This window comes from Drosophila biarmipes, chromosome 2R (assembly GCF_025231255.1).
Source record: "Drosophila biarmipes strain raj3 chromosome 2R, RU_DBia_V1.1, whole genome shotgun sequence".
Classification (NCBI taxonomy): domain Eukaryota; kingdom Metazoa; phylum Arthropoda; class Insecta; order Diptera; family Drosophilidae; genus Drosophila; species Drosophila biarmipes.
In genome coordinates this window covers 20,490,427-20,517,731 of record NC_066615.1, presented here as the reverse complement: position 1 = coordinate 20,517,731, position 27,305 = coordinate 20,490,427, and the positions used below count along the sequence as shown (strand labels likewise).

Here is a 27,305-nt window from a genome sequence, read left to right as displayed (position 1 = left end):
TTATCATCGGGGGTGTGAAGCGCCTGACGAAGCATTTATACTTCCTACTTTGGGATATAAATAAATAGGGATGTCCTGATGAGCATGACATATTTAAAAGGACATGTGGGCAGCACTGAAAGTGGTTCTTCTTTGGATTCCTGTCCTGGTTACAGGCTCAACAGTGGATTTTATTTGTGAAACAGCAGCAGAATATTCACTTTCTGTAATAATATTACTAAATGATCATTGTCCTGAAATCTGGATAAAGGAAATCTTTCAAAATCCAAGAATTCCAGTGGTCATCCTCTCAACTACCGATGTTTATGTGAAATCTCAGGAGTTTTCTCGACCGCTACATGTTCAGTGCCTTCCTGGACAGGATCTGCAGCAGGATCTGGAGCTACTCCAAAAAGAAATTAATCCTTTGAAGGACTTTCCTACTCAAAAGAAGCTTATCTATGTAACCAATAGATCCGCTGATGGAACCCGAATGGAATCCCTCCTTGAAACCTTCTACAGGCGAAGGATGCCAAACATCATTGGACTCTTAGCTGCAGATGAGCATCTTTACTTCTACAGATATAACTCATATCCTACTTTCAAAACAGAGCAGCTCCCTCTTCAATCTTCAATCATCTTTGACCGGGAATTCCCCAACATGCAAGGTCATCCTCTGATTGTCATGCCCGACCAATGGCTTCCTCGTTCTATACTCTATGCGGACAGACGAACGGGTAAGCAAGTCCTGGCTGGATCTGTGGGCCGGTTTATCCATGTGCTGGCCTGGAAACTCAACGCTACTCTGCAGCTTGCCCCGACGGTGACTTCTGGGCGCTTCCTCCATGCCGCTGACCTGCAGAAGCTGGGCAAGAGCATGTGCATTGACGTTCCTGCCAGTATGTCGATGGTAGAGCGAGGAGAGCAGTTGGCTCGCACCAGTTATCCTCTGGAGCTGACCCACATCTGTCTGATGATCCCGGTGGCCCAGGAAATTCCCCTGAGGGACATATACTTCCTCCTGAGCAGTGTTTCCAACATGCTACTGGCTGTGGGCATTGTTTTCACCTACGGATTAGTTTTCAGCCTCATCCGGAAGATAAACAATCGCGATGTCCATCTGGCTGACTTTCTGCTGAATGACAGAGCCTTACGTGGAATATTGGGCCAGTCCTTCAGGATGCCTTCGCCGAGAAGTAGTTCCAGCAGGTGGATATACGTGGTGCTGGGAATTGTGGGTCTCAACGTGAGCAGCATCTTTGAGGCAGCCTTGGAAACGATGATGGCGCATCCGCCGCGGGAATTTCAAGCCCGGAGTTTCAGTGATCTCCAGCGCACGCGAATTCCTTTGGTTACCACCGAAGATGACTTGCACACTTTGGTGGATCTTCATCTGACCTTGCTGGTGGTCAATGTGAGTGAGTACCATCACCTGAGAAATGGCCGGAACTCAAGCAACAGCTACTTCGCCTCTCGATTGCATTGGACTTTGTTCAGTGAGCAGCAGAAGCGCTTCTCCCGGGAGCTGTTCATTTACTCCATGGACGCCTGCCTGTGGTCGCTGGCTTTGTTCTCCTTCCAGTGGCCGCAGAGCTCCTTATTCGCAGATCCAGTCAGCAAACTCATCCTGGACGTGAGGGCCAATGGGCTGTATCAGTTCTGGGTGGGAATGCATCACTTCGACATGACAGAGGCCGGTTTGGCCAGCATGGAAGATCCCAGTCTGCGGCGGAATGAAGTGATGGAGACTTCCGCCTTGCAGTTGGTCGACCTGCAGTGGGTGTGGTTGGCCTACGGAACGCTCCTCGGGATTGCGCTGCTGATATTCCTGCTGGAGGTTTCCTGGAGGAGCATCTCTGGTTCTCTATTCATTCACACATTTATTGGATAACTCGGAAAACTCCACAACACATCCGATTTGAAACATAAATTAAAAAATCACTTAACACTTAACAATTAACCATTGTACAATAAAGAAACTAATCATCATCGATGATTTCAATGGGAGACTTGGAATCTTCAGCGTCATCGGAACTGTCCGAGTCGCCTGTGGGATTTTTAAGTTCCTCTATCTCATCCTTGAGGTCTTCTATTTGCTCTTCAAACCGCCTTTTCTGAGATGAAAGCTGTGAGAGATGGAGTTTAGAAAAAAGTTACGTTTTTTTAACTATAAACTTACGATCTGTATACACTTACCATGAAGTCCGATTCCCTCTGAGCAATCAGTAGCTTCTTCTCGCACTCATCTTCATATTGCTTCTTGTTGTTTTGGATTATCTCCTGGTAAGTGGCAGTGAGTTCACCCCGCAGTTTCTCCTCCAGCAGTTGCATTTGAAGGACATGATCGTAGCGCAGCTGTTCAATCTCCAACCGTAGGCGAACATTCTCGTCCTCCAACTCCTTGGTATACTCGTCGCCGCCTTCATAAGTGGACATCTTTGAAAATTCCATGAAGCCGCAGAAGCTGACGCGATGCTGCTTGACCACGGGTTCCTTGAAGATGATGTTCTTCGCAATGGAGGCAAAGTTCAGGACGTTCAGGTTCTCTTCGTAGTATTTGTCCAGCGGAGTGATCGTCACGATCATAGCCAACTTCTCCTTACCCAGCAATGCCGCCTGCAGCAGCATCGTGAGTTTGGAGTCGCGGTAAGGAATAATGTCGGCGTTCTTCTTCTTCTGCACTGTGCTTGCCGCATCCAGGCAGCGGCCTAGCACCATCAGCGAGGTGTTGATGTTCTTGGCCTCCTTTAGGCGCAGGCCTGAGGTTCCCGTGTTGTTTACCCGCTCTGAACCCGCCAGGTCGCAGAACTTGTAGGAACTCTGGGTGGTGATGCCTGAGCGATTGTACTTTAGTATGTCCACAGTGAAGACACAGTGGGACCGACTGGAGTTGGCGTTCACAGAGGTGGAGGCATACGTGGAGCGCTGTTGGCCCAGTCGGAGCAGGCGAAGCGCCTCCTCGCTGCTCGTCACAAACACACTGGTCAGCCCCTTGATGAACACCTGGCCCTTGTTGCCCACAATCTTCAGGTTCTTCCGCGGCACCTCGCCCAGCTTGTCCTGCTTCGGCGGAATGGCCAGCAAATCGTACACAAGTTCGTTGTAGATCTCAACAAAGGACACCCAAACCAAGACGGAAACGTCGGTGGAGGACTTCGTCTCGAATGTGTGATCCCCATCAATGACCTGCTTCAGGCGTTTGTGATGAGCACCGATATCCGGGCACAAGTCCAGAAGCTTTTTCCTAATCTGCAGCTCCTTCAGCGAGGCGTCGTCCTGCAGGAAGACTATGCAGCCGTTGATCAGCTTTAGCTTGGGTGACCGGAAGATGGTGTCGTTGTACATGGTGAATATGTGCTCCAGAGCACGCGGAATGATTCCAGCACGAACATCGTCCCCTGAAAAGGGATTTAAATTAGTACTTGCCAAGCAACAGATATCCTTCTATTTTACCCAACAAGGTATAGGTTTTCCCGGAGCCCGAGGTGCCGTACGTCATGATGGTCACGCACTCCTCCTCCATGATCTTGGGGCCCACACAGACGTTGTAGATGTCCCGCTGCCCAACGGTGCTGTCAAAGATCGAGGTGAAGCCAAAGTGTTTCTCCATGCGGTTGACGTTGTTGCTGGTGGAATCCATCTTGCAGCTGGTGATGAGTACACTGGCATCCTCGGAGATGATGTACGCCTTGGAGGCATCCTTTACGGGACGCACGCGCATAAAGACCTGCGGGCCCGACTCCACGCTGCTGCTGTCCGCCGTACTGGTGGCGCACGAGGCTCCCTCCGTCGTTCCGGTAGTCTGGTATTTGTAGTCCGATTCTGTGTCCGAGTACTCGGAGAAGCTCTCCTCCTCCGACTCCTGAATGTTGTCGAACAGACGCATCTTTTTGTTGGGTCGCGGCCGGAAGCGGCGGTCGATGGATGGATCGCGGGCCATCAGGAAGGAGCGCGTCTCCCGCTTGGGCACCCCCGAAACCTCCTCCTTCATATCCATGTCTGCGTTTTGTGGATATAATGGCTCCTTTTTCTCCTTTCACTTCCTTTCGCGCTATTTTTCAGACGCCAGGGTGCTGCCAACTTCCGTTAAATTTAAAATGACAGCTGGCTCACTGCTCAGTGTGACCGTTCAAGCATTCAAAGTGTCCGTTAATATATACCACATGGTATTTTTTATTCAAATTTTCAAAAAGCGCTTTTCAATAAATATTACGCCAATTTTATTAATATGAGTCGGTATTTGGAAATGCATTCGAACCCTTTTTTCTTGACTGGTGAAATGATATACCTTTAAATAGGTTTTCAATGTTTTTTCCTTTTTCAGAATAGTAAAATACATGCCAGTAGAATCAAACTTTATGTGAAAAATTTAAGTCAAGACATAAACAAAAAAATTCCTTACTTAGAAATAAGTTTTAAGAAGATGTTTTATTTGGATGAAAAATAATTGGGTGACAAATTAGAATGCAAATAACCAGTTCACTGACTTCATTATCACGCATTCTGCGATCTTCCCTGTACGTCTGTAAGTTTGTGCAGATCAGCGGCGTCAGCAAATAATTAGGTGACAAATTACCGGCACACCACCGGCCGTTTGTTTAATGTTTGGTTAACAAGTCTGGGCAGCATAATAATAACCGGCTGTGCAAATAGACCGTTCTGTCGCCAAATATGTACTCACATCGCCAATTAATTGCTCTTGTTTGCTCTTCTTTTTTTCAGTCTGATTTTACGCCCTTTGTCTGTGACTTAAAAACAAATATTAGCTAAGGGAAAGAGAAATAGTAGGCGAAACAATTAACATTTGTTTTCACGAGGCAAATATTGTTGTAATAAAAGTTCTAAGGGAATCGAAATTGCGCGCTTAAGTTTCAAAAGCTGACGCCGGCACGTGATCTTTATCAAACTATAAGTATATAGAACTTTGTTTAAAAAATTGTTTAATTTTAAAGATACAACTTAGAGGAACATTATTTTCAAAAAAGAATTGAAAATAAACTTGTTAAAATGAGCGCCAATAATAGTTGGCAGCCCTGTAAAGTTGAAAAAGAAACGGTTTTGCAAACTGTCATTTTGTCAACCAAGAAATTTTTGGAATTCTAATACAATACTTTAAAAAGGTGTTTATTAACGACCTATTTCGCTGTCTATCTTAAGACATTTCTAAAGACTCTTTTAAAACAAATAAAATAAAAAATAAATAAATTCCCAACTATTTACGATGGAATTGTCTAAAATAGTCGGAACTGGAAACCCCGGAAATGGAACCACCATTCCTATCCCGGTTTCCTCGGGGAATCCCTTCAAGGTGCCCTTGCCGCCCCTCAGTACGCCGCCCGCCAAGCCGAATCCCTCTCCTTCCCCGGGCTACGCCATCAAGAAATCCCTCCAAGGACACACTAGCTGCGTTTCGGCAGTGAAGTTCAGTACGGATGGCGGGCAACTGGTCAGTGGATCGGACGACAAGCTGCTCATAGTGTGGGACGTGGAGGCTGGCAGATGCCTCCAAACGCTGGCCGGGCACGGAAGGGGCGTCAACGATGTGGCCTGGTCGGCGGCGGGTTTACTGGCCAGCTGCAGCGATGACAAGACCGTCCGTCTCTGGGATCCTCGCAGTGGACTCTGCGCCAGAACGCTGGAGGGGCACGGCGGCTACGTCTTCGCCTGCTGCTTCAATCCGCAGTCCAACCTGCTGGCCTCCACCAGCTTCGACGAAACCGTGCGGCTCTGGGATGTGCGCACGGGGAAAAGCCTCAAAACAGTGACCGGCCACCTGGACCCCATCACTTCGGTGGACTTCAACCGCGATGGCAGTCTCTTCGTCACCAGCAGCTTCGATGGCCTGGTGCGCCTGTGGGACTCGAGCACCGGTCATGTGCTGAAGACCCTCATCGAGGACGACAACACGCCGGTGGGCCATGTGAAGTTCTCGCCCAACGGCCGCTACATCCTGGCCTCCACCATGAACAGTACCCTCAAGCTGTGGAACTACCAGAAGCCCAAGTGCCTGCGGGTCTATCGCGGTCACGTCAATTCGGCCTACTGCCTGACCTCCAACTTCTCCATCACCGCGGGCATTTGGATTGTCGCGGGCAGCGAGGACGACACCCTATGCATTTGGAACCTGCAGACCAAGGAGCTGGTCCAGAAGGCCAGCACCCAGGGCGACCAGGTGATCTGCACCGACTGCCATCCCAAGGCGAATGTGATAGCCACCGGCGCAGTGAGGAACACTTTCGCCATCAGAATCTGGCAGAGCAGCGAGTAGTAGTAGTTGGAGCAATCCGCTCTTAAGCCCTCCGATTAACCTGTAATTGCTGTTCCTTTATCAAACGGCTGGCCTGGCCATTAAGCAAACGCGCCGGTTGTCTTTGTAATTGCTGATCGACGACGGACAGACTGACAGGGCTAACAAGATATGGCTTATGGCGGTACCAGTACCTGCTCTTGTAAATCTTATATGGCGAGCACAAAGCCCGATTGCTTTCGGCTGTCGCCATTGCTGTTGCCGCGGGTCGACGGAGATCGGAGCGGCAGTCGCGTCTGGAGCGGCACACCGAGCGCACGCCGTAGCTCCCCGGTTTTTTTTTCCCCCCATATACATACTCTCTTTGGCAATTACCGATCTCACTAGCGATTCGCAGTGCCAGAAATCCAGTTCCAAGCTGGAGAGCCATCCGCCGAGATGAGAAGCAACGAGGGTGAGTAACTGTCCCGGGGATTTTCCGGAAACAGAACCGCATTCAGGGTCAGTAGATTGATGTCTAGCGATTCCCATGCATCGAGAAAGTGGGCTGTAATCGTATAAAATACGTGCCAATTCATAAAAGAGTATCTGAGTGGGTCTTATCTGCGTGGGGTAGTCCGTGCTCCCGACGGCTCCAGCGGCCACCGATAAGATGACCAGCTCGATGACCATAAAGGCAACCGATCGACAGATCGACAGATCCCAACACACTCACTTTGGTGCCAGGGAAGATTAGCCCACTGGAGGAGGGGTTATCTGCGCCCGCTATGTTTTTGCTGATCCAAGGTTTGTTTTGGTGCACCCCCAGATAATCTGTACCGGGAGCAGCTGCCCAACTTGGGCTCCCTTATCAGGGACGGAGGCCGCAAGCTGTGTCGTCCGGCGACCGTGACCAACAAGTTCCCCATCCTGAAGTGGCTGCCGCGCTACCGGCTGGAGTACATCATGCAGGACTTCATCGCGGGATTCACGGTGGGTCTGACCACCATTCCGCAGGCGATTGCCTATGGAGTGGTGGCCGGCTTGGAGCCACAGTATGGCCTGTACTCCGCCTTCATGGGCTGCTTCACCTACATCTTTTTCGGTTCCTGCAAGGATGTCACAATTGGTGAGTTCTGTCTGATATATTTGGAACACCTGTTATAATTCCCTTATGTCCCCCAGCTACCACTGCCATCATGGCCTTAATGGTCAACCAGTACGCCACCATTTCTCCGGACTACGCTGTGCTGGTGTGCTTCCTGGCTGGCTGCATTGTGCTCATCCTGGGGCTGCTCAACATGGGCGTCCTGGTGAGGTTCATCTCGATTCCAGTGATCACGGGCTTCACCATGGCGGCGGCCACCACAATTGGCAGTGCCCAGATCAACAACATTGTGGGTCTGAGCAGTGAGTTTCCAAATATATCTTTACTATTATTTTTCTTCCCGAATCTAACATAGTTTTTGAACAGGTCGTTCGAACGACCTGCTGCCCGCCTGGAAGAACTTCTTCACCCACTTGCCGTCAATTAGGGTGTGGGATGCCCTGCTGGGCGTCTCTTCCCTCGTTTTCCTGCTGCTCATGACGGTAAGATATATAATATGTGGCCTCCAATTGAAACCAATCAGCCCTGTTCTCGCTTTTACTTCCGATCGATTGATTGTTATGTATACTGAAAGATTATTAGGTTAAACATCTTCAGCATTAAAGTAACATTTTCTTATATTTCAAAAGAAAATTATAATTTTTTCCATAATTCTATTATTAACATTGTTTATATTGATTTTACACTACCATATAGTGTATGGTATTCGCGTTAAATGTCTTCAGAAATGGAAAAATATTTTAAAATATTTGATTATAAAGTACGTTTAATAGCGTTTAATTAAATATTGTAATTATATTTTTTTTTGAAAAATTTTAAGTATATTTGTTCCGTTTTTAAGAATAGTTTACTATCGGAATAGTGAATATTTGGGTAAGGAAAATAGTTATACGCTTTGTAGTTATATTAAAATATACTTGAACAGCTTTTTATTATTAAATAGGGTTTTAATATATTTTATTATAATATTATTGAACAACTTCTCCTTTTTCTCTGAAAACCGCTCTCTACAGCGCGTAAAGGACATCAAATGGGGCAACCGGATATTCTGGAAGTACCTTGGCCTCTCCCGCAACGCCCTGGCCGTGATCTTCGGCACCTTCCTGGCCTACATCCTGAGTCGAGATGGCAACCAGCCCTTCCGGGTCACGGGAAACATTACGGCCGGAGTGCCGCCCTTCCGCCTGCCCCCCTTCAGCACCACTGTGAATGGGGAGTACGTTTCCTTTGGCGACATGATCAGTACCGTAGGTGCTTCGCTGGGCTCCATTCCCCTGATCTCGATCCTGGAGATTGTGGCCATTTCCAAGGCCTTCTGTAGGTATTTTTGTAATCCTTTAATCAGCCATCAAAAAGGATGTCTTCTTTACAGCAAAAGGAAAAATTGTGGACGCCTCACAGGAGATGGTGGCCCTGGGAATGTGCAACATCATGGGCAGCTTTGTGCTCTCCATGCCCGTGACGGGATCCTTCACCCGCACGGCTGTGAACAATGCCAGTGGCGTGAAAACGCCTCTGGGAGGAGCAGTCACCGGCGCCCTGGTGCTCATGGCACTGGCTTTCCTCACCCAAACCTTCTACTACATTCCCAAGTGCACCCTGGCTGCCATTATTATCGCAGCCATGATATCGCTGGTGGAGCTGCACAAGATCAAGGACATGTGGAAGTCGAAGAGTGAGTGGGAAGGCTACTCGCTTGGTATACTAAGGTCATAACGCTCTGCTTCCCCTTTCCAGAGAAGGACCTCTTCCCCTTTGTGGTCACTGTTATCACCTGCATGTTCTGGAGTTTGGAGTATGGAATACTCTGTGGCATTGCTGCTAATATGGTCTATATTCTCTATAGCAGTGCCCGCCCCCATGTAGACATCAAACTGGAGAAGGTGAGCTATCGCATCTTATCTGGTTTTGAGTTACACAAACTATATATCATTGTGTCCCAGATCAATGGTCACGAAGTGAGCGTGGTGGATGTGAAACAGAAGTTGGACTATGCATCCGCGGAGTATCTCAAGGAGAAGGTGGTGCGGTTCCTCAATAACCAGAATGGGGAGACGCAGCTGGTGGTCATCAGGGGCGAGGAGATCAACTCCATTGACTACACAGTGGCCATGGTAAATATCCCCCTATAACAAGAATGTTAATCGATCATATAATAATATTTACTTCCCCCACAGAACATTGTCTCCATGAAGGGGGATCTGGAGGCCCTCAACTGCGCCATGATCTGCTGGAACTGGAACATCGCCTCCGCCGGAGTTGTTTGCCGTTTGAACAGCGATCTGCGACCCATCTTCAAGTTCGATTTGACGCTGGACGAGGTGGTGGCTGGCCACTTCGACAGTCCCTCGCACACAGCCTCCACAGTGACCATCGAGGCCTAGACAACCTAGTTTATTTTCACTAACATTAGGCTGAAAGTATTACCTCAAGATCACAATTTCCTAATAGAGTTGCATTTAAGCGAAAAGCGAAACCACTTGAGAGGCGACAGTTTGTCTGGGGTTCAGCAAGTGCTCTAGGATTACGTCTGGAGATGGGCATCCTTCGCAGAAACCGAGAATGATGTCATAATAGTTGGACAGTGGAATTAATTGAGCCGTTGACCGCAACCAACTCGCAGACTGCCTGTCTGCGACCTTTCTTCGAACCCACTCTCTCCACGGGGAAAGTAATTTATGACCCTCCATATAAGGCAGCCACTTCAGATGCCGTGCCCAGCCAGAAAGAGAGAGGTTGAGAGAAATTCCCCTGGCAAGGAAACGAGTTCTTGGAATTCAAAAGGCTCTGCTTTATTTACGATTCGGTTGGGTCTCGGACTCGGTTGCATAGTTACCGAGAACCCGTTGGCCGGTGGGATCGAATGGGCTGCGCAAGTGGCAGTCGGCGCGATGTTTCTGGCACAAGATGTCCACCTCGTACTCCCCACTCTTTATGTAATCCGCATCGATGATCTGCCCATCTGGCCGGGAAATGTACGCCTGTCCGAGGGGTTTTCCCAGGGTATAGGCGTACTCAGCTCGTCGCAAGATGCCCACGGGTTCGCCATTCCGGTAGACGCCCTCCAGACCCCAGATGGGCACCCGATCCTGGAGCGTCAAGTAAACCAGGCGCTTCTTCAGGCCCTCAGTTCGCTGCTTTTCGATGGCCGCCTTGCCACGGTATTCGGATCCAGTTTTGCGGCAGGTGAACCCCAGGCCGGCTTCCAGGGGAGTGTCATCCGGTCGCAGGTCGAAGCTCCACAAGTGGTAGCCCTTCTCGCTGCTGAGGGAGTACAGTGATCGGTAGCCAGCATTGCGCAAATCCTGCCCGGCACCCGCCTTCATCAGGTTCCAATAGACGGCCACACAATCCTGCTTGGGCACATGCAGCTCGTAGCCAAGTTCGCCCACAAAGCTCACCCGGAGCAGGCGGAGACCCACATCTCCGAATTTGGCCAAGCGAGTGCTATTCGGAGGCACCTGCTCATCGGACAGATCGCAGTCGATGAGGGGTTGGAGAATCTTCCGGCTGTTGGGTCCTTGAATGGAAATTACTCCTAGTTCGGCAGTCAGGTCCTTCAGACCAGCATTGAAGCCCCTCCTACGGATCTCCGCCGACAGAGAGCTGTATGTGTAGAAGGCAGAGGCGCCACCAGCCACAATGTAGAAGCCCTGGCCATCGAACTTGGGATCGTGGACCTCACCGGAACCACTCGCTAGGCGGGAAATGGTCACATCAGCCTCCACACCGCCAGCATCGTTTAGGGCACAGGTGTAAACGGTTCTAAGAGGATAGCATAAATGGTTATCAAATGGTAAGGAGCTAAGGATATACGCAGAAAAGAACCAGAGAAAATTCAAGAAGAAACCTTCTTGAAATCAAGAGGAAGTGCCTCCTTGCTTTCTTTTAATTTGAGTACACTTAAGAACTCACTTGCTGGGATCCCGATTGGTGTTGGCCGAGAAGAGCCAGTCGGCGGCCTCCTGAGCCTGGGGACCCTCGAGCAGGAGCTTGGCGAAGTAGCTCATGTTGAACACCACGGCGTTGTTTCGACAGGCCAATGCCTCTGAACCAATCTGAAAGATGGAATCTAGTAAAGACCCCGCTGTTGAGGAAGATTATACCACTCACCAGATCGTGGTACTCCGAGAATCTGCTGTAGTGAAGATCGCCCTCCAGAACCTTCTCGTATTCACTCTCCTTGTTTCTCTGGTGGCCATAGCTTCCGTACCAGTCATACGGTTGAGCCAATGCCTTCTTGGAACCGGAGGGCAGGAAGAATCCAGGCCTCTCCCAACCCTGCTTCTCCTCCATCACAGCTCCCGCCTTGGTCATCTCCTCGTGCAGTGGATCCTTTTGGAAATCCCGACCCGCCAAGGGCTGATCGTACTTAAAGACCATGCTGTAGTTCTTCACGTAGCTCTCGTGGGACTTCTCCCTGATCCACTGGGAGGCTTTGCCCTGCTCCTGGGTGAATCTCCGCAGGTCGAAGCCGAACATGGGCAGATCCGGCTGACCCTGGATGACCCACAGAGCCGTCTGCTCACCGCAGCCACCTCCAAACATCATGCCCGCCGAATTGAAGCCACAGTTGTGGTACAGACCATCCAGAATCGGATCCGGACCCATCAGGGGTTTGTGATCGGGTGTAAAGGATTCGGGACCGCAGACCGTGCTCTTCACTCCATATTTCGCATAGCTGGGACACAGTTTCTGGGCTCCCTCGATGTGAGTCTCGAACACCGACCAATCCAGTTCGTAGAGGCCAAAATGGAAGTCCTTGGGCACGGGTTCCAGGAGTATGGGATTCGGCTCATAGCCACCCATGCAGATGGCGTCTCCTTGTATGCGGAAGTAGGTGGAGTAGTCGTGGTCTCTGATGTTGGGCAGTCCCCTCACTCCGGGAATGGACTCGGACACAATATAGGCATGCTTCATGGGCACCAGGGGCAGATGGGAACCATGCTTGGCCACCAGATCACGACCCCACACCCCGGTGGCATTCACTACCTTCTCCGCCTTGATGTCCCCAAAAGGAGTAGCCACACCCACCACTCTCTTACCCCTCGCAGTCTGCTCCACCAGCAGGTCATCCACTCCACAGCTCTCGATCACCTGCCCTCCAAGATTGGTGGCTGCCTTCTTGAGAGCAGCACACAGCATTGCTGGATCCATGACACCATCACCAGGAGAGTAGAGAGCTCCCACAAAGGCCGCGGGATCCAGGAGGGGGAACAACTTTTGGGTCTCCTCTGGGCTCAAGATCTGGTTTTCGATGCCCAGAGCCGAACCCACGGTGGCCAGTCTGCGATACTCATCCAGCCGCGTTTCGTTGTGCGCAATGAATATGCCGCCATTTTGAATCCAACCCGGATCTAAGCCAGTTTCCTCCTCCAATCCCTGGAGCATGCGCCGCGAATTGGCCAGCAGCTGAATATCCACATCGTTGGGACGCAGGCGCCACAGTAATCCGGCGGTGTGCCAGGTGGTCCCGGCCGTCAGTTGGGCACGTTCCAGGAGCACGGCTTTGACATCACGTCGCGCCAGGTGATACAGGGTGTGACAGCCCGCCGAGCCACCGCCAATAACCACCACATCCGCCGAGGCTGGCAGGGATCCACTGGGCCCCCGACGTGCTGCCCCTCCATCTGCTTTCACTTGACTGCTGATCCCCCGGCGGGATGTCTGCTGCAGGATGCGATGGCGCCACATTCCGAATTCTAACCGCGTCTGATGAGTTTAGAGTCTCAACTGAATTCGCCGACTAATAGTCGTGATAATCCGCCGCTGAATGGGTCTGCTGAACCAATCTGATGACCCAAGGGTCAACATCCTGATAAACCTGCTGCCCGTGACGTCTCATCCAAGGCCTGAGGCCCTTGTCAAGGCTGCGACTCTAAAGAGGCCTCTTATCTCGGCTTGGAGGTGTGCCAAGTAGTAAAATTAGTTCGGAGCTCCCTGGGTCAAAAAAAACAATCTAATCTGTTTAATTTTAGCTTAAATATATATGATGTTTTTCAACTCATTTATTTGCTAATTATAATGATGAATTAATGATCTTTTTAAACACTCAGTTACAGAAAATAGTCCTTAATAAATGTAAGAAGTGTAGACTTCAGTATATTATAGTTAATCTGTTAAATTATAAATTGATTTCTTTAACAAATTGATGTATTATATTTAAATTTTACAGTTGATTGGGTTTCGGGGTCTTCCATCCTAAAGAAGTCGAACTTCCCCATAACATCGTAAAAATGTGGGGCAAGTACTCAAGTGACTTCCACCCTGACCCCCAAGCAGGATACGCAGTTGAACCGCAGGATTATAATCTCTCCGGCCGCCCATTAATGCTAATGCTTATCCCTAAATGCTCCGCGAGACCGAAACCAGGTGGTGCCATCTGGACCCGGAGGCTTGGCACGCTTCGCACTCGCTTGTCGCACATCCTGGGACCCAGCTCCGAAATAGACCGACAAACAGAGCGATTCATTTTGAATTTTCCCGCTGCATGCAGATCACTGGGCCAATGTGGTGGCAGCCAGAAGCTAGACATCCGAGAAAGAGACCGCCGATCGCACCATGTGGCGGGCTTCCTCCGCCAATTGGGACTGTTTGCTGAGCAGGCACGCCCACCAGAAGTGCCAGAAATAGCCGGATTCTGGAGAGCCGAGCACCGAGAACGGCGCAGTGCGGAGTGCTCAAAAAGGAGGTTCTCCCCGTAACCCCTGACAGAAGTGCTCTTTGCGCCACGCAGAACGGACGTATTTGACTCATAGACAAGATTCGGTTCGTCACGTTCGATTTAAGTGAGAGGACTGAGTAATTGGATTCCAATATCCAATTTGAATATTTCAAGAGTGATACTTGTGATACTAAATAAGTGTGCCTAAGTGATGCCACGTAGGAAGCGCTCCTCCAGCCCCATGGATCTTTTTGACGACGACTTCGACGAGGACGCCAGCTCTCACAGTAAGGCATTTACATTAATAAGTTTTATTGCATAAATTCGAATTCAATTTCCTTCAAACCAGTCTATAATCGATATTTGCTAAGAAATCAAAGGACTTTAATTCTAATTTGTTTGAAAAACCATTTTTTTAATGACACGAATTACTTTTGTATCTTGAATTTCGCAAAAATGTCCAAATATATCCAAGCCTTTTAAACGTAAAAGGTATATTTTGCGTCTTTCCTAACAATATTCTTAGTAAATTTATTCTATTTTATTAAAAATCTTGGAAATTTAATGCTATTTAGATCTTGAATTTGGCATAAACTCTTTATTTTAAAGATTCCATTCAAAACTAAAGTAAAACAAAAGAATTCACTTAGCAAGGAATGTGTGAGATATTGTATTTTTATGTAAACTTCGATAGCTCTCTTTTTTTTATAAAGCATATCATATCATATCTAAGATTTACCCTCCCGAATCCGTAGGTTCCCAGCCGCCGGTGCAGCGGAACGCGGCCAATGCCCGGGAGCGAATGCGCATGCGAGTGCTTTCCAGCGCCTACGGACGCCTGAAGACCAAGCTGCCCAACATTCCGCCGGACACGAAGCTCTCCAAGTTGGACACGTTGCGTTTGGCCACGCTCTACATCAAGCAGCTAATTACGGCCGTCGAGACGGGCAGCAGTGGCAGCCACACCCACCCGCACAGCCACCCGCACAACCACAGTCACCACCTCAACCACAGCCACTCGAGCACCGCCAGTTCCGACGGCCTGGACACGAGTCACATGGCGGACGCCTCCGGAGGAGGCAATTACCACTTCCACAACAACGGACACGGCATGGTAAGTGTCATACGTGCGATCGCATCCCTGTCCCTGTCCGCCAATAAGTGATGTCACTGGCACCACTTAACGATGCACTGCATCCGAGGCTTATAAATGGAACCGCATTAATGACAAGGTGGATTTAGGGTGGTTTGTGTCAGATAATGACAGGTATCGTCGGGGATCCACACTGATAGGCCCGAGATCAACGTAATCTAATGGAATAGGGATGATCAGCATTTTGTGGGATACTACTTAAACGTTTTTCTATAGAGGGGTACTAGGGTATTTGGGGGTGAATTTGGGGAACATTAGTATTGTAATATCATCAAAAGAATGCTCTTGTGGGGTTCCTAATGTTTGCTTGTGATAGGGGGCTTTCATTGGGTAAAATTTCTATTGTTATAACCATCCAAGAAATGTTCATTTAAGAATTATTTTTTACCACTCTAAATTTATTTCATTAAATATAAATAGTCTTACTAAAAAGAGATAAATGTATTATAAATAGTGTTGAAAATTAAGAAAAATTCTTAAGCGGATTTACTTTTTCTAGAATAGCAAATCAAAGAGTTCCGAATTTTACGAATACCTATTACCTATTCACCTAATTCAGTTTAAACAGTAAGACTATATTATTTAATTAAATTTACATCATGTAACATAATGCAAACTAACCTAATCTTGCATCAAAAACCCAAACGCATGTGCTTATGGTGCAACATCTGGTTGGTCACTCCGCCACGAAGACAAGTATTTCCACCTTTGCTAGGTGGCGGTGGACCCGTCCCCCTCCCAAGACCGGAGTCGGCCATTCAGCCGGGCCCCCCACTAGAACATTCAAATCACATTTTGTGATTTCAGACTGCCTCTCTTTCCTGTAATCCGATACTTTTGTGAATTTCGAAAATATTAAATATGAGTGACAGGCCAGTGGGGCGGGGGAGAAATAGTGACGCTGCCGCAGACCTGCGGATCGGGATGGGGGGCACTAGTTAGTCTTGGCCTTTTATTTTTAAAGATGCTCGACTTTGATGCGACAAAGTGAATGACAACCAAGGAAGGGAATGAAGTGTCGCCCGCAGTCGTTTTCCCACTCCGATAATTGTAATTAAAATTTGTCTAACCGTGTTTATTCATCCGCGCCGGAGTTTACACAATCTATCACTCAAGATCCATGGCGATGGCGCACAACTTATCTAAATAGAAGCAATTGTTTACCCGCCGAATGCGTGAAAAATTCAGCAAATACGGCTCCGTCTTGTGCCCATATGGCGGCAAATCGCAGCGCATCGGATGGGAGAGTTCCCGACCCTTGCCGAATCTATACCATCTCATGCCATCCCACCCCATCTCGCATCGCACGCGCCCAAGATGATCTGGTGGGAACAACCCATTGGTTCGGTATTTGCTCGCTATCCTATCCCCGGCATCCCTGGGCCTGGTTCCCATCCCCCTTCTCCGTGTAGGGCATACAAATGAGTGTCTCTTGTCCGCAAGTGTTTGGCTGTTTATGTTTTTATAGATCCGTTAATGAGGCTGTTATTGTGGATCTATGGCTGTGGCGGGGGGCACTAAAAACAATCAAAGTTGCGTAAACAAACAATGGCGCTGTCTGGGACGGCTTGTCGTCATATTGTTCCAAATATAGCCGCTGTGGTTTCCACAACTTTTATGATTTATGTCTCCTTTAACCAGATTATCCGTGTTCTTCCTTGCAGAGCTGGCCCTTCGAGTTCCACCAGAGCAGTCGCAGCCTGGCCTTTGTCGCGTCACCTTCAGTCACCACCACCAGCTCGTCCTCCTCCACTCGCCTGGATTGGCAAGCCCTGCATCAGCAATCCTATCCCAAGGCCACGAGAGGCGACAGCCATGTAGCGGCGGATCTCAGTTACCATCAGTTGCCGGAACAGTTGCACAATCACTGGTATCCGGCGGAAGTGCATCAGATGGAGCCGCCGGCCAGCTGTTCCTACGAGACGGGAATGGGGCAGCATCAGCGGGGCTTGGTCATAGCCACCAGTCACTCCCAGGGTATTTGATGGGATTTAAAGCATTTAAATGGATTTACTACCGTAAATGTTGTTCTCACCCAAACCAAATGTAAATTAATGTACCACCTAGTAAGTGTATTAAAACGTGATTTAATTTATCCATGTATCCAAAGATTGGTGTTACCTCATGATCTTTCAACTAGCAAATATATCAATGTTTTATAAAAATAAGTTTAAAATTTATTTGAATTGGCGGCATATTGCGGATGTGTGTAGCCCTGGCATTAACGCGTGCTGCAGCCTTGGTCATTTTGCAGCCCTGGCAAACAGCTGATTTCGTGGCAATACAAACAAAGAGCTGCTAATAACAAAGGAAAATGGGTTTTTAAGGCGAAACTTTGATACCCTACTTGTTATAAAAATATTTAAGTAAAGGTTTTAGATGAATTATATAAGGATTAATTAGAAGTGTATTTTAAATCCCCCTTCTGAATGGTTATGTATGGTTATTAACTTGCCATATAAGTAAATTAAAGGTACTTTTCTTAACAAAAGTACAAACAGATGGCCAGTGCCTAAGTACCCTTCCCCTGCAGGGTGTTTATTTTGTGTATTTAGTCACGAATGTAGTCCAACAACATCGCCAGAGAACAATAATTGTGCTGTAGATTATTTCGACACAAAAGCCAACTTGTTACATATGTATTTTCGCGGCTAAAGTTCATCTCGCTCGAGGGCCAACGCCGATAAGATTTTGGTTCGGCGGATCAGATCAGCAGCACATAATCCGGAATGGATTGCGTTCGCCAGCGGAGGAGGAGCACTTGACCGTCCATTGAGCGCAATTCGCATTTCGCCCTGCCCGCAGCAATCAGTCAGTACGCGATACTCACCGACGACGGACGCCTTGCGGTGGCTCTACAATCTCAGCCCATCATCCACAACCTGTTTACGTGACTTGATTACTGCTGTTCGGCCACTGCTACTCCCACTGCAAAAATGCCAGCCAAACCAGTGAATCCCGACCTGCTGAAGGAGCGCAAGACGGCCACCTTTGATCCCCGGGAGTTCTCCGTTCTGTGGGCCGGGGGCGAGGAGCGCTTCAAGGAGAAGAAGGCCCTGGGTGAGCTTAGGAAAAACACCGCATTGCAAGCTCTTCTGGTGACCCCGACAATCACTTACATTAACCGGTCTCTTAGAGCTTTAACCGAGCTTGGCGCAATCGCGTTTCCCAGCAGACCATGCAAGAAATTGTGCCAGAAGCATGACTTGGCACTTAAACCAGGCTTAGACTTATAAATAAAGTCATGTTTAGGCTCCCCGTTCTAAAACTAGCTATGTATTATCTTCTTTGAGCAACAGGCTTGCTAGTATACTATTCAGAACTGAGGTTAAAGATCATATATGTACTATCTATCAACCCCTTTGTTTTGATGCGGTTTTTAGATCGCTCTCTTCCAAACAAGCTTTGTTTATACGTATTATCTTTTCCGTATATACCCCTTGAAATATATAAACTAAGCTTACAAATCATATATATTATTCTCTATCAAGCCCTTTGTTTTGATACGCTTCTTCTGCGTCCATTCATTCATCAGTTTTGATGCACACCCAAGCTCAGAGTTCATTAATTATGTATTCCGCATAAACAAACCGCCACAAGTTAATCAGCACCTATTAGCCACCTCGGGAGTTATTAATCTTTGAACTTCGCACGAATCTCGATCAATCCGAGTGGTCGTGTACTTTGAATGTTTGCTGCTATGTAGACCGACACCATCTATTTCCAGAGCCACTTGAAATGGGTTTAGCTGATAGGTTTATCTGACAGATTTCCCGGTTGCTCAAGGCATCATAAATGGACAATGGCCGGTAACACCCGCGAATTAAGGTAGAATAGTGACCACTCATGATTTCACAGCGGAATTGGTTATCTTTATGGCACATCCTATTGTATTAAATCCCTTCCTTAACTAATACCTTTCTTTTGCATTTTCTGCAGAGAAAATGTTCTTGGAGGATCCTGCCCTTCAGGACGACCTGCCCATCTCCTATTTGTCTCACAAGGAGCTCTATGAATACAGTCTGCGCAAAGCCTGCATCATTGGGGATAAGATCCGTAAGCTCCGTGCTGACGGCGAGGATGGAGTGGATACCTACAAGTAAATAAAACCTAAATCAAGCCTAAATCAAGGATTACACATTGTAACCTGTATACTTTTACAGTGCTCTGCTTGGTGGATCCTTGGGAGCAGCCATCCTGAAGGAAGGCAATCCCCTGACCCTTCACTACGTGATGTTTGTGCCCACCATCATGGGCCAGGGAACCATGGACCAGCAGGTGGAATGGCTGAGCAAGGCCTGGGACTGTGAGATTATTGGCACCTACGCCCAGACAGAGCTGGGACACGGAACCTTCCTGCGTGGCCTGGAGACCCGGGCCGACTACGATGCCAGCACCCAGGAGTTTGTGATAAACACACCCTCACTCAGTGCCTACAAATGGTGGCCAGGAGGATGTAAGTGCTCATTTCTTGTTAATAATAAGAAATTGTTGAACCCTCTGAATTCTAGTGGGACACACTGCCAACCATGCGGTGGTGGTGGCTCAGCTCTACACCAAGGGCGAGTTCCGTGGCCTGGCTCCTTTCATCGTCCAGCTGAGGGATTCCGACACGCACAAACCCATGCCGGGCATCGACATCGGAGATATTGGCACCAAGCTTGGAATGAAGGGCGTGAACAATGGCTATTTGGGCCTGAAAAACGTTCGAGTGCCTTTGAACAACATGCTGATGAAGAACCAACAGGTTCTGCCCGATGGCACCTACGTGGCGCCCAAGAACAGCGTGCTCACCTACGGAACCATGGTAAGATAGCCTTATAGTCCCCCAAGCTAAGTTTTAACAAGCTTTTCCTTCACAGATGTTTGTGCGTTGTGCTCTGATCCGTGACACCGCCCAGAGTCTGGCCAAGGCATCCACCATTGCCACGCGGTATTCAGCCGTCCGTCGACAGAGCCCCATCGATCCAAACCAACCGGAGCCCCAAATCATGGACCACACCACACAGCAGCTTAAGGTGTTCCCGCAGATAGCGAAGGCCATTGTGTTCAAAACGACTGGTGATGGTATTTGGAATATGTACAATGTGATATCCGGCGAAATCGAGCAGGGAAACCTGGATCGCCTGCCAGAAATGCACGCTCTGTCCTGCTGCCTGAAGGCCATCTGCAGTGCTGATGCCGCCGCTGGCGTGGAAACGTGCCGTCTGTCCTGTGGTGGACATGGTTACATGGACTGCTCCAACTTCCCCACAATCTACGGCATGACCACGGCTGTGTGCACCTACGAGGGCGAGAACACAGTGATGCTGCTGCAGACTGCTCGCTATCTGGTGAAGGTTTATGGACAGGCCCTGAACGGAGAGGAGTTGGTGCCCACGGTTTCCTACGTAAATGAAGCACTCAAACAAAAGAAGTTCGTGAACTTTGATGGATCTTTGGAGTCCATTGTCAAGGCATTCCAGTTTGTGGCCGCCAAGTGAGTATAGCTTAGGTTACCTAAGTATTTTAGAGGTATTAATTACTTAATTTGTACTTCAGCAAAACCCGCATTGCCTATGAGCAGATTGAACTGCGTCGCAAGCAGGGACATGGTACTGAGGTGGCTGCTAATCTGTGCGGAACCTTCTTGACAGCGGCTGCTGATGTAATTTTAAAATTTTTACTGGGAGATTGTGTATCACACTAAATGTTTTCTAAAACCCTTCAGCTTCATGGACGTGCCTTCCTGGCCCAGACTGCCTATACGGAACTCTTTGCCCTATCCCGCGAGGTCTCGCCAGCATTGGCTGATGTCCTAAAGGTGATTCTGGAGCTTTATCTGGTGGATGCCTGTCTCAACCGCATTGGCGACTTTTTAAGGGTAGGATTCAGACATAATTTTGGGCTAGAACTATATAATAAATATGATCTCCTTAACAGTTTATTGATCTGACCGATAAAGACGTCACCTCACTGGAAGTGCGCCTGGAGACCTGCTTGAAGCGACTCCGTCCGAACGCCGTCACTCTAGTGGACAGCTTTGATCTGCACGATCGTGTGCTGGACTCCGCCTTGGGTGCCTACGATGGCAATGTGTACGAGCACATCTTCGAGTCCACGAAGAAGAACCCGCTGAACAAGGAACCAGTGAACGAAGCATTCCACAAGTACTTGAAGCCATTCATGAAGGCTCACCTCTAGATTCTATCTTACCACTCGGGAGGATCCCCGCTATAGTTACTCTTGTAAATATACCTATATGTTTGTATTGTTTTCGTATTACACAACAGTTTGCTTGGCAATTGATCTGAAAGATATAGTGCATATGGCTGTAAAAGTATACACAAATAAAACATTCAAGTACCGCTTTTGGGCTTAACTAAATCGCTTTATTAAAGTTTTTTGTTTTCTGATGGAGTTGCAAGATAGAGAGTTGCTCACTTATTGACTTCGTAAGGTGATGAACGGATTTACGACGCACTAGCCTTCGAGTTACGTTGTGCGTACAGACGCCTCAGCAATCGGTTGCCAGCCAGGAATGTGAATACTGCGATGGGTATCAGCAGGCGCAGTGTCTGGAACATATTCAGTTGCAGCCAAAAGACGAAGAACAGCACCAGGATTCCACCGAAGCCCAGGTGGAAGCCGATCGTGCTGGGCGCCAGCGTCAGGTTGGACACATTGATGCCAAGCTTGCCCCAGAACACGAACAGGAGCACCAGCGGGGTGATGCACAGTCCGGTGAAGATGTCGGACACAATGCGAGGCGGGCGCTTGTCGGGCACACGGAACTGGTGGACAATCTCTGGCAGGGGACCAGAAGTGGTCTTGGGCTTCACTTCTGCAAGGATTTTTGTATTTAGTAAATTCCCTAGCTTAAACCTGCTTATATTACCTTTGTCCTCGTTGAACTTCAGTTGGACTTCAGCCACCAACCACTCGAAAGAGTTGGAAAGGGAGGCATCGCCCACGGTGAGGTAAATGCTGTACGTGCCGCTCTGGTAGTTAAAGTTCTTTCCGTTGTTGCCCACATCCATGTCGAATTTGTAGGCCTTGCTGCTATCCTGTTCGGCCACAAAGATGATCTCCTTGTCAGTTTTCTTGTTATACAGTCGGACGAAGGCCTGATGGACAGCCAGAGGCTTTCCGTTGGACTCCTCCACCAGCACGGCCTTTAGCAGCAGCTTCTGGGTGCTGTCCGCCGAGAGAACCTCCTGCAGTTTGCCTGGATAGGTCACACTCTGCTTGCGGGTCGCAGCGCTGGCATCAGATTCAGCAATGCCCACCTCCAGAGACTGAACCTTGACGCGGCCAAGAATTTTAAACTGCACAGTCTGGGTGTAAACACCATCGGCATTCAGGTCAGCCTGGTAGATTCCGCGAGCTGGCTTCAAGCTAGCCAAATCGGCCACATAGGTTGTCTTGTCGGAGGATTTCGAGGCCACAGCGATCTTCTCAGCCAGCACAGAGCTGTCCTTCTTGCGGATCACCTTGGCATTGATGGCCTTGGGGGCGGGCGACAAAGGCTTGCCGAGAAGATCAACAACTGCCACGTTCAAAGTGGGCGACTGGGCTTCCAGCTGTCCATTACCGATGAGCTGCACGCAAACGGGAGCAATCTTATCGGCTCCACTGATGGTCTTCAGTGCCTCGATCAGCACATGGGCTCCCTTGGCGGTTTGGACGGACCGCCGGCTGAGGAAGTAGTTGGCGAACTTGACAGCCTGATCGGCGGTAACGGGCAGGGGCTTGTTGAAGGTCTTGCTCACGCCGAAAGCACCATTGATGATCAGCGAGGTAATGCTGAGGCCGCCCTCGAATTGCAGGAGCTTGCCGTCCACCTCGTCCGCCTGCACGATGGCATCCTCTACACGATTTGCGATGAATGAGGCACTGGCACCCAGAAGAGGAGCCACGTTGAAGGCGTAACCCAGGCCGCTGAGCGTGTCATCCTTCTTGAGCAGTTCCTGCAGGCGCTTCACCAGCTTTCCTTGAGCGGCTTCATTGATCTCGACGCCGAGCACCTTGTGGGTGACCACGCGGTAGAAGATCTCCTGAGAGCTGCCCAGTTCCGAGTTCAGGGAAGCGTACACCTTGGAGAGCAAACCCTCATCGATTTTCGCGGAGCAGCCCAAATTCCTGCTAGCACCAATGTAGTAGTAGTCCTTCTCGAAGCTCTACAATCAGTAAAAAAGGACGAGCGTAAGTAGGGATACAGATAAATGGGCGTGTGTTTTAAGAGACGCACGTTCAGCTTGGATTCCGCATGCAGCGTGGCAATCTTCTTGCACAGCGGCTCCTTCTGGGTGGCGTCGGTCAGTTGGATGTTGAGGCTGGAGAAGAAGATGGACTGCAGGTCACTGGAGCCGAAGCCGTCCACGAATACCTTTTGTAGGCGGCTGAGATCTTTTTGGCCCAGGTGGCTGTCCACTGTGCGGGCGCTCCATGTCGTCCCGCAGGCGACCATCACGCCGAGGAGGATCAGACCTGGAATGATGTACATGGAAGGTGGGAAGCCATTAAGAACCATTTAGATCTTGGAGTCGCCGGCAATCGGCTAACCACGAAAATCAGACAGAGACAGCGACAGAGCGGCGACTTTGCAGCCGGCGTTTCCCCTGAAGGTGGCTTAAAACACAGGGTTTTCGCCTCAAACAGCTGCCAGCGTACGCACCTAACTTTAACATTTTCCTATCCGGTGGTTGCGCTTTCACACGCTGCTTATATTCTATAGGAAAATAAAATAAATCGCCCAAAAAGCACCGCCTGTCCCTCGATATTTTATACACGTCAGCGAAATATACCGCACAGCTATAAAAAATATACCTAAAATACCATTTTCGTTTATACAAATATACTGAAAATACTACACAAACGGTCACTCTTAAAATATCGATTTTTCGAACAGAGTGACCGTGTCCGCTTGTCAACTCTCATAGAACCGTTAAAAAAATTATAAATTTTTTTAAATTCAAAAACAATTTTGACATTTTAACTTGTTTTCAAAATTGTTTTTAGTAAAAGTAGTTAAATTTACTCTCATTGCCAGCGAAATTATATTTTGAAACAGATTGATTTAAAGTGAACCTTATAAATAATAACAATTCAATTCTGATTCAAATAGTTTCTAAAACTCTCTTTTAAAGGGCAAACTTTTCAGTACACTCATTAATAGGTCTGGTGATAGAATATTTTCTCTTGAAAGTCTGGGTTACATCCCCATCGTGATTCCACAGGGTAATGGCAGTGGTGCAGTACAGTGGATACTTGTTAATCAGAACTTCCTCAGTTTCCCCGTTCTTTGGCGGGACGTCCTTGCAGAACTGGTCGTAGTACTCGGTGCGGTCCTCACCCAAGTCCACTTGGGCGGAAGCCTGGCGGTTGTATTCGTCAAAAAGCTCCTGCCACAGGAACTGCTCCAACCGATTTGCCCGAGTGGCTGGAAAACCATTGGGATTATTAACATATCAATAGGATCATTCTAGTATCAACTTACGTAGAACTTTCTTAATTTTGGGTGGAGCAAAGCTGGCTTGAGACTCTGTAAGTTCCGAAGAACAAGGCCCCACTGGCAGAACCAAATTATTGCCGCGATCAACCATTTCAGAGTTCAAATTTTAATCGTTCTGTTCAATGCTAATACTTAGGTAAATAATTTATTCGTTTGTCAGTGGCTGATTGACAACTTACAAGCTACTTCGATATAACAAACTAAGTGGTTACTGCTAGGCAACGGATTGCTCCTCTGGTTCCTGCGCAGGGGAATCGTCCTCTACGATAAGGGATACCTCCTTGGGTCGGAGTATACAGTAGTAAACGACTAAGGTGGCCAAAAACAGGACTCCACTGTAGACGATCCACTCCCAGATGAAGCCAAACCACCAGGACTCGAACTCCTCGTTTGCGTACCATATGGAGGTTATGGTAATGTTCTCGACCAGGGTGACCACCAGGTAGCCACCGTACCACAACCGAATGCTCTTGAAGCACACCCGGAACTCCATTAGCACAAAGATATAGATGTAGGCGAGGAGCAGGAGGAAGAGGTTGCGACTCCAGCTCCCTTGACAACGGGTCTCCAGGGCAAGACAGCCCAGCATAAGGGCATAGTGTACTCCAACCAGGATGAAGAAAGCCCGCGGGTAGAAGACACAGAAGGTGGACAAGGCCAGCATCCTCATCGTTATAAAGGCAATCCACCCGAAGAAGGACACAGTCCTGCCGGCGAAGTCATCCTGCTGGATGCCATTCAGTATTTTGGTGGGGCGCGGAAAGTAAAAGTCCACCACATCCTTGGGCGTCAAAGGAGATGGTTTGGGTGACTGTGGGATGAGTATACTACGCTCTTCGGGATCCTCTTCCTTGACCCTGCCCATCAGCAGCTTGGGAGGATGGGGAACATTCTCTTTGATGTACAGTTGGGCGTTGACCAGCAGCATATCCTTGAAGGTCTCCAGCTGGGACAGGGGTCTGGTGACCCTTTTACTCTTCCGGTGCTCAGCATCCGACATTGTGCGTCGCAGATCAGGAGTTGGAAGATCATCTTCGGTGGGTTTTAGAACAGGCAACTCGGGTGGCGCCGTTTTTGGAGGAGGTGGTGGCGCCGGTGTCTCGGGTATGCTGTCCAACACCTCAATGGTATCCAGGTCTCCTAGATCCTCGTAACGCACCTTTAGCTTGGGCCTTGTGCCCTGCATCTTCTCCTCATCGGTGGCATTATCCCGGGGACCAGAGTGAAGCAGTGCTCGCGTTTCCAGCTGCTCCAGAGCATCGTTATCCACCTCGTCTTCTCCGTGGATGTGCATCTCATGGGTGGCTTCCCCGGAACTGGGCAGTGAACGGCGCGCACGGAAGTTCTCCATGATCTTGTCCGATTCCGGAAAACTGGTGATGATCCTCTCGGACTCGCGTTTCTTCCGCTCAGCCTCGCAGCACAGGCGCTCGTTCTGCTCCAAGTGACAGCGATGAGTCTCAATCTGTTGGGGCGTGGCCCAAGGATAATGGCGACCCACCCTCCGCTGACTTTCGATCCTGTGATAGCTAGTGGTTATGGCAGCCAGGTCGATGGCGGAGAACACCAGTGATAAAGCCTGAACAGCAGCTGCAAAATGGGGATTAATGTGGTTAGGATAATGTGAAAGTGAAAGCGGAGCACGCCTTCATGGCCATCCTACAGGTTTCATAGTTCCTGAACAAATCCTGGGTGAGCATGTAGTACAGCTGCAGGATGATTTGCGGAGCTGCCTGGGCAAAGGCTTGGATCAACAGATAGAGCTCAATGTTGGAGGTTTCCGTGGCCTTGGCCAGGCACTTCATGCGCTCCACATCGTCGTCGTCGTGGAAGAGTCCCTCGATGGCCCAAAACAAGCGCGTACAAAACCTTATCGGTAAATGTTAATAAGCACGACAGTGACCCACTTTTATCACCATCACTCACCTGTAAATCACAAAAAATGGGAATAGTAAGAGCTTGAGCAATCCAATGCCAAGGGCAACGCATTTACTCCGCTCCGAGCAGGCGCAATCCCGCTGCTGCTTAGACGCCGCCACCAGGAGGAAGGTGATCAGTGGTGGCAGGAGCACCAGGACCAGGGTGCCAGCTCCAAAGCCCGGTTCCTTCTGGCTGAAGTACTGGCCACTCAGGGCCAAGTCCGAGGCGGTTTGGACAATGTAAACGAGGAGTCCCAGACACGTGGGCACTATATAGGACACCCAAATCCTCGTGGGACTTCGAATTGTGTAGCCAAGTATGTGGGGAGGAGGACTTCCGGCATGAACCTCCGTCTCTGCCATGATCTACGCAATGATCCACTGGAAGCTCCCCTTTGAATCAGGTATGATAGATTCGCTTCTTACATCTGCAGCTTGCGAAATCCACGGCGGTACTGAACCTGAAGCTCTATGAGTAACCGCTCTCCGCATTTTAACCACTATCAACTCAACGGCGAGATAAGATTAAAGTCGCCCAAACATTTCTGAGGTGAGAAGTCAACTATTTGTTTACATTTTTGCGCCATGAATGAGAGAGATACAACTTCAGGGTGTGCCAAATTCTATTTGAGAATTCATTTATAAATATCACAAATAAATTTAAGTAAATCAAACTATTAAATAACAAGAAAGATACTTCTATCAAAACCAGAATATTTTCGAAAAATATTCTCCCATTTTCCAATATTAATTTAATATTTTG

At 48.7% G+C, this 27,305-nt stretch overlaps 10 protein-coding genes across 11 annotated transcripts; 5 read left to right on the top strand and 5 right to left on the bottom strand.

Annotated features, from left to right (window-relative positions):
- The first annotated feature begins 19 nt into the window (after nucleotides 1-19).
- On the top strand, nucleotides 20-1,870 carry LOC108023062 (uncharacterized). The gene has a single exon (XM_017092310.3). The coding sequence runs from the start codon at nucleotides 104-106 to the stop codon at nucleotides 1,868-1,870; it is 1,767 nt and encodes a 588-aa protein (XP_016947799.1). The 5' UTR covers nucleotides 20-103.
- On the bottom strand, nucleotides 1,840-4,059 carry LOC108023061 (kinesin-like protein subito). The gene is made up of 3 exons (XM_017092308.2): nucleotides 3,433-4,059; nucleotides 2,176-3,377; nucleotides 1,840-2,105 (listed from the first exon to the last, which is right to left on the bottom strand). Exons 1-3 carry the CDS (start codon nucleotides 3,974-3,976, stop codon nucleotides 1,959-1,961), a joined length of 1,893 nt encoding a protein of 630 aa, XP_016947797.1. The 5' UTR covers nucleotides 3,977-4,059; the 3' UTR covers nucleotides 1,840-1,958.
- A 1,028-nt stretch (nucleotides 4,060-5,087) lies between these two features.
- Nucleotides 5,088-6,363, top strand: LOC108022384 (WD repeat-containing protein 5). The gene has a single exon (XM_017091266.3). The coding sequence runs from the start codon at nucleotides 5,201-5,203 to the stop codon at nucleotides 6,245-6,247; it is 1,047 nt and encodes a 348-aa protein (XP_016946755.1). The 5' UTR covers nucleotides 5,088-5,200; the 3' UTR covers nucleotides 6,248-6,363.
- A 149-nt stretch (nucleotides 6,364-6,512) lies between these two features.
- LOC108022941 (sodium-independent sulfate anion transporter) lies at nucleotides 6,513-9,792 on the top strand. The gene is made up of 9 exons (XM_017092154.3): nucleotides 6,513-6,680; nucleotides 7,035-7,334; nucleotides 7,391-7,615; nucleotides 7,680-7,795; nucleotides 8,327-8,630; nucleotides 8,686-8,988; nucleotides 9,051-9,196; nucleotides 9,257-9,427; nucleotides 9,491-9,792. The coding sequence occupies exons 1-9, from the start codon at nucleotides 6,665-6,667 to the stop codon at nucleotides 9,695-9,697; spliced, it is 1,788 nt and encodes a 595-aa protein (XP_016947643.1). The 5' UTR covers nucleotides 6,513-6,664; the 3' UTR covers nucleotides 9,698-9,792.
- A 296-nt stretch (nucleotides 9,793-10,088) lies between these two features.
- Nucleotides 10,089-13,007, bottom strand: LOC108022940 (sarcosine dehydrogenase, mitochondrial). The gene is made up of 3 exons (XM_017092153.3): nucleotides 11,427-13,007; nucleotides 11,229-11,371; nucleotides 10,089-11,078 (listed from the first exon to the last, which is right to left on the bottom strand). The coding sequence occupies exons 1-3, from the start codon at nucleotides 13,005-13,007 to the stop codon at nucleotides 10,106-10,108; spliced, it is 2,697 nt and encodes an 898-aa protein (XP_016947642.1). The 3' UTR covers nucleotides 10,089-10,105.
- A 1,050-nt stretch (nucleotides 13,008-14,057) lies between these two features.
- Nucleotides 14,058-17,298, top strand: LOC108022314 (uncharacterized). The gene is made up of 3 exons (XM_017091174.3): nucleotides 14,058-14,264; nucleotides 14,733-15,091; nucleotides 16,795-17,298. Exons 1-3 carry the CDS (start codon nucleotides 14,189-14,191, stop codon nucleotides 17,113-17,115), a joined length of 756 nt encoding a protein of 251 aa, XP_016946663.1. The 5' UTR covers nucleotides 14,058-14,188; the 3' UTR covers nucleotides 17,116-17,298.
- A 390-nt stretch (nucleotides 17,299-17,688) lies between these two features.
- Nucleotides 17,689-21,496, top strand: LOC108022811 (probable peroxisomal acyl-coenzyme A oxidase 1). The gene is made up of 8 exons (XM_017091947.3): nucleotides 17,689-18,190; nucleotides 19,070-19,229; nucleotides 19,294-19,586; nucleotides 19,642-19,937; nucleotides 19,993-20,609; nucleotides 20,672-20,777; nucleotides 20,841-20,993; nucleotides 21,053-21,496. The coding sequence occupies exons 1-8, from the start codon at nucleotides 18,067-18,069 to the stop codon at nucleotides 21,311-21,313; spliced, it is 2,010 nt and encodes a 669-aa protein (XP_016947436.1). The 5' UTR covers nucleotides 17,689-18,066; the 3' UTR covers nucleotides 21,314-21,496.
- LOC108022812 (dolichyl-diphosphooligosaccharide--protein glycosyltransferase subunit 2) lies at nucleotides 21,474-23,917 on the bottom strand. Its single transcript, XM_017091949.2, has 4 exons — nucleotides 23,787-23,917; nucleotides 23,361-23,599; nucleotides 22,008-23,289; nucleotides 21,474-21,953 (listed from the first exon to the last, which is right to left on the bottom strand). Exons 1-4 carry the CDS (start codon nucleotides 23,797-23,799, stop codon nucleotides 21,583-21,585), a joined length of 1,905 nt encoding a protein of 634 aa, XP_016947438.1. The 5' UTR covers nucleotides 23,800-23,917; the 3' UTR covers nucleotides 21,474-21,582.
- Nucleotides 23,918-24,221: 304 nt separating this feature from the next.
- LOC108023125 (uncharacterized) lies at nucleotides 24,222-24,801 on the bottom strand. The gene is made up of 2 exons (XM_017092394.3): nucleotides 24,609-24,801; nucleotides 24,222-24,551 (listed from the first exon to the last, which is right to left on the bottom strand). The coding sequence occupies exons 1-2, from the start codon at nucleotides 24,712-24,714 to the stop codon at nucleotides 24,253-24,255; spliced, it is 405 nt and encodes a 134-aa protein (XP_016947883.1). The 5' UTR covers nucleotides 24,715-24,801; the 3' UTR covers nucleotides 24,222-24,252.
- Nucleotides 24,737-26,905, bottom strand: LOC108023124 (uncharacterized). Of its 2 annotated transcripts, none has more exons than XM_017092392.3 (3): nucleotides 26,550-26,905; nucleotides 26,287-26,492; nucleotides 24,737-26,213 (listed from the first exon to the last, which is right to left on the bottom strand). In XM_017092392.3, exons 1-3 carry the CDS (start codon nucleotides 26,903-26,905, stop codon nucleotides 24,838-24,840), a joined length of 1,938 nt encoding a protein of 645 aa, XP_016947881.1. In that variant the 3' UTR covers nucleotides 24,737-24,837. The 2 variants fall into 2 exon arrangements, with proteins under 2 accessions (XP_016947881.1, XP_050743055.1); XM_050887098.1 differs by having other exon boundaries at nucleotides 26,617-26,718.
- Nucleotides 26,906-27,305: the final 400 nt, after the last annotated feature.

Excerpts from the sequence above, each read along its gene's own strand:
- LOC108023062 (XM_017092310.3), top strand. The coding sequence starts at position 104 with ATGTGGGCAGCACTGAAAGTGGTTCTTCTTTGGATTCCTGTCCTGGTT.
- LOC108023061 (XM_017092308.2), bottom strand. The coding sequence starts at position 3,976 with ATGGATATGAAGGAGGAGGTTTCGGGGGTGCCCAAGCGGGAGACGCGC. Across the intron at positions 3,378-3,432 it reads GAAAACCTATACCTTGTTGG|GGGACGATGTTCGTGCTGGA; the intron begins GTAAAATAGAAG and ends ATCCCTTTTCAG. Across the intron at positions 2,106-2,175 it reads AGAGGGAATCGGACTTCATG|CTTTCATCTCAGAAAAGGCG; the intron begins GTAAGTGTATAC and ends CATCTCTCACAG.
- LOC108022384 (XM_017091266.3), top strand. The coding sequence starts at position 5,201 with ATGGAATTGTCTAAAATAGTCGGAACTGGAAACCCCGGAAATGGAACC.
- LOC108022941 (XM_017092154.3), top strand. Across the intron at positions 7,335-7,390 it reads CTGCAAGGATGTCACAATTG|CTACCACTGCCATCATGGCC; the intron begins GTGAGTTCTGTC and ends TATGTCCCCCAG. Across the intron at positions 7,796-8,326 it reads TTTTCCTGCTGCTCATGACG|CGCGTAAAGGACATCAAATG; the intron begins GTAAGATATATA and ends CGCTCTCTACAG.
- LOC108022940 (XM_017092153.3), bottom strand. The coding sequence starts at position 13,007 with ATGTGGCGCCATCGCATCCTGCAGCAGACATCCCGCCGGGGGATCAGC. Across the intron at positions 11,372-11,426 it reads TCTCGGAGTACCACGATCTG|ATTGGTTCAGAGGCATTGGC; the intron begins GTGAGTGGTATA and ends TCCATCTTTCAG. Across the intron at positions 11,079-11,228 it reads ACCAATCGGGATCCCAGCAA|AACCGTTTACACCTGTGCCC; the intron begins GTGAGTTCTTAA and ends CTATCCTCTTAG.
- LOC108022314 (XM_017091174.3), top strand. The coding sequence starts at position 14,189 with ATGCCACGTAGGAAGCGCTCCTCCAGCCCCATGGATCTTTTTGACGAC. Across the intron at positions 14,265-14,732 it reads CGAGGACGCCAGCTCTCACA|GTTCCCAGCCGCCGGTGCAG; the intron begins GTAAGGCATTTA and ends CCGAATCCGTAG. Across the intron at positions 15,092-16,794 it reads ACAACAACGGACACGGCATG|AGCTGGCCCTTCGAGTTCCA; the intron begins GTAAGTGTCATA and ends TCTTCCTTGCAG.
- LOC108022811 (XM_017091947.3), top strand. The coding sequence starts at position 18,067 with ATGCCAGCCAAACCAGTGAATCCCGACCTGCTGAAGGAGCGCAAGACG. Across the intron at positions 18,191-19,069 it reads CAAGGAGAAGAAGGCCCTGG|AGAAAATGTTCTTGGAGGAT; the intron begins GTGAGCTTAGGA and ends CATTTTCTGCAG. Across the intron at positions 20,994-21,052 it reads GCATTGGCGACTTTTTAAGG|TTTATTGATCTGACCGATAA; the intron begins GTAGGATTCAGA and ends TCTCCTTAACAG.
- LOC108022812 (XM_017091949.2), bottom strand. Across the intron at positions 23,290-23,360 it reads ATGCGGAATCCAAGCTGAAC|AGCTTCGAGAAGGACTACTA; the intron begins GTGCGTCTCTTA and ends TACTGATTGTAG. Across the intron at positions 21,954-22,007 it reads GAAGTTCAACGAGGACAAAG|AAGTGAAGCCCAAGACCACT; the intron begins GTAATATAAGCA and ends AAATCCTTGCAG.
- LOC108023125 (XM_017092394.3), bottom strand. The coding sequence starts at position 24,714 with ATGGTTGATCGCGGCAATAATTTGGTTCTGCCAGTGGGGCCTTGTTCT. Across the intron at positions 24,552-24,608 it reads CAAAATTAAGAAAGTTCTAC|CCACTCGGGCAAATCGGTTG; the intron begins GTAAGTTGATAC and ends ATGGTTTTCCAG.
- LOC108023124 (XM_017092392.3), bottom strand. The coding sequence starts at position 26,905 with ATGGCAGAGACGGAGGTTCATGCCGGAAGTCCTCCTCCCCACATACTT. Across the intron at positions 26,493-26,549 it reads CCATTTTTTGTGATTTACAG|GTTTTGTACGCGCTTGTTTT; the intron begins GTGAGTGATGGT and ends TTTACCGATAAG. Across the intron at positions 26,214-26,286 it reads GTTCAGGAACTATGAAACCT|CTGCTGTTCAGGCTTTATCA; the intron begins GTAGGATGGCCA and ends CCCATTTTGCAG.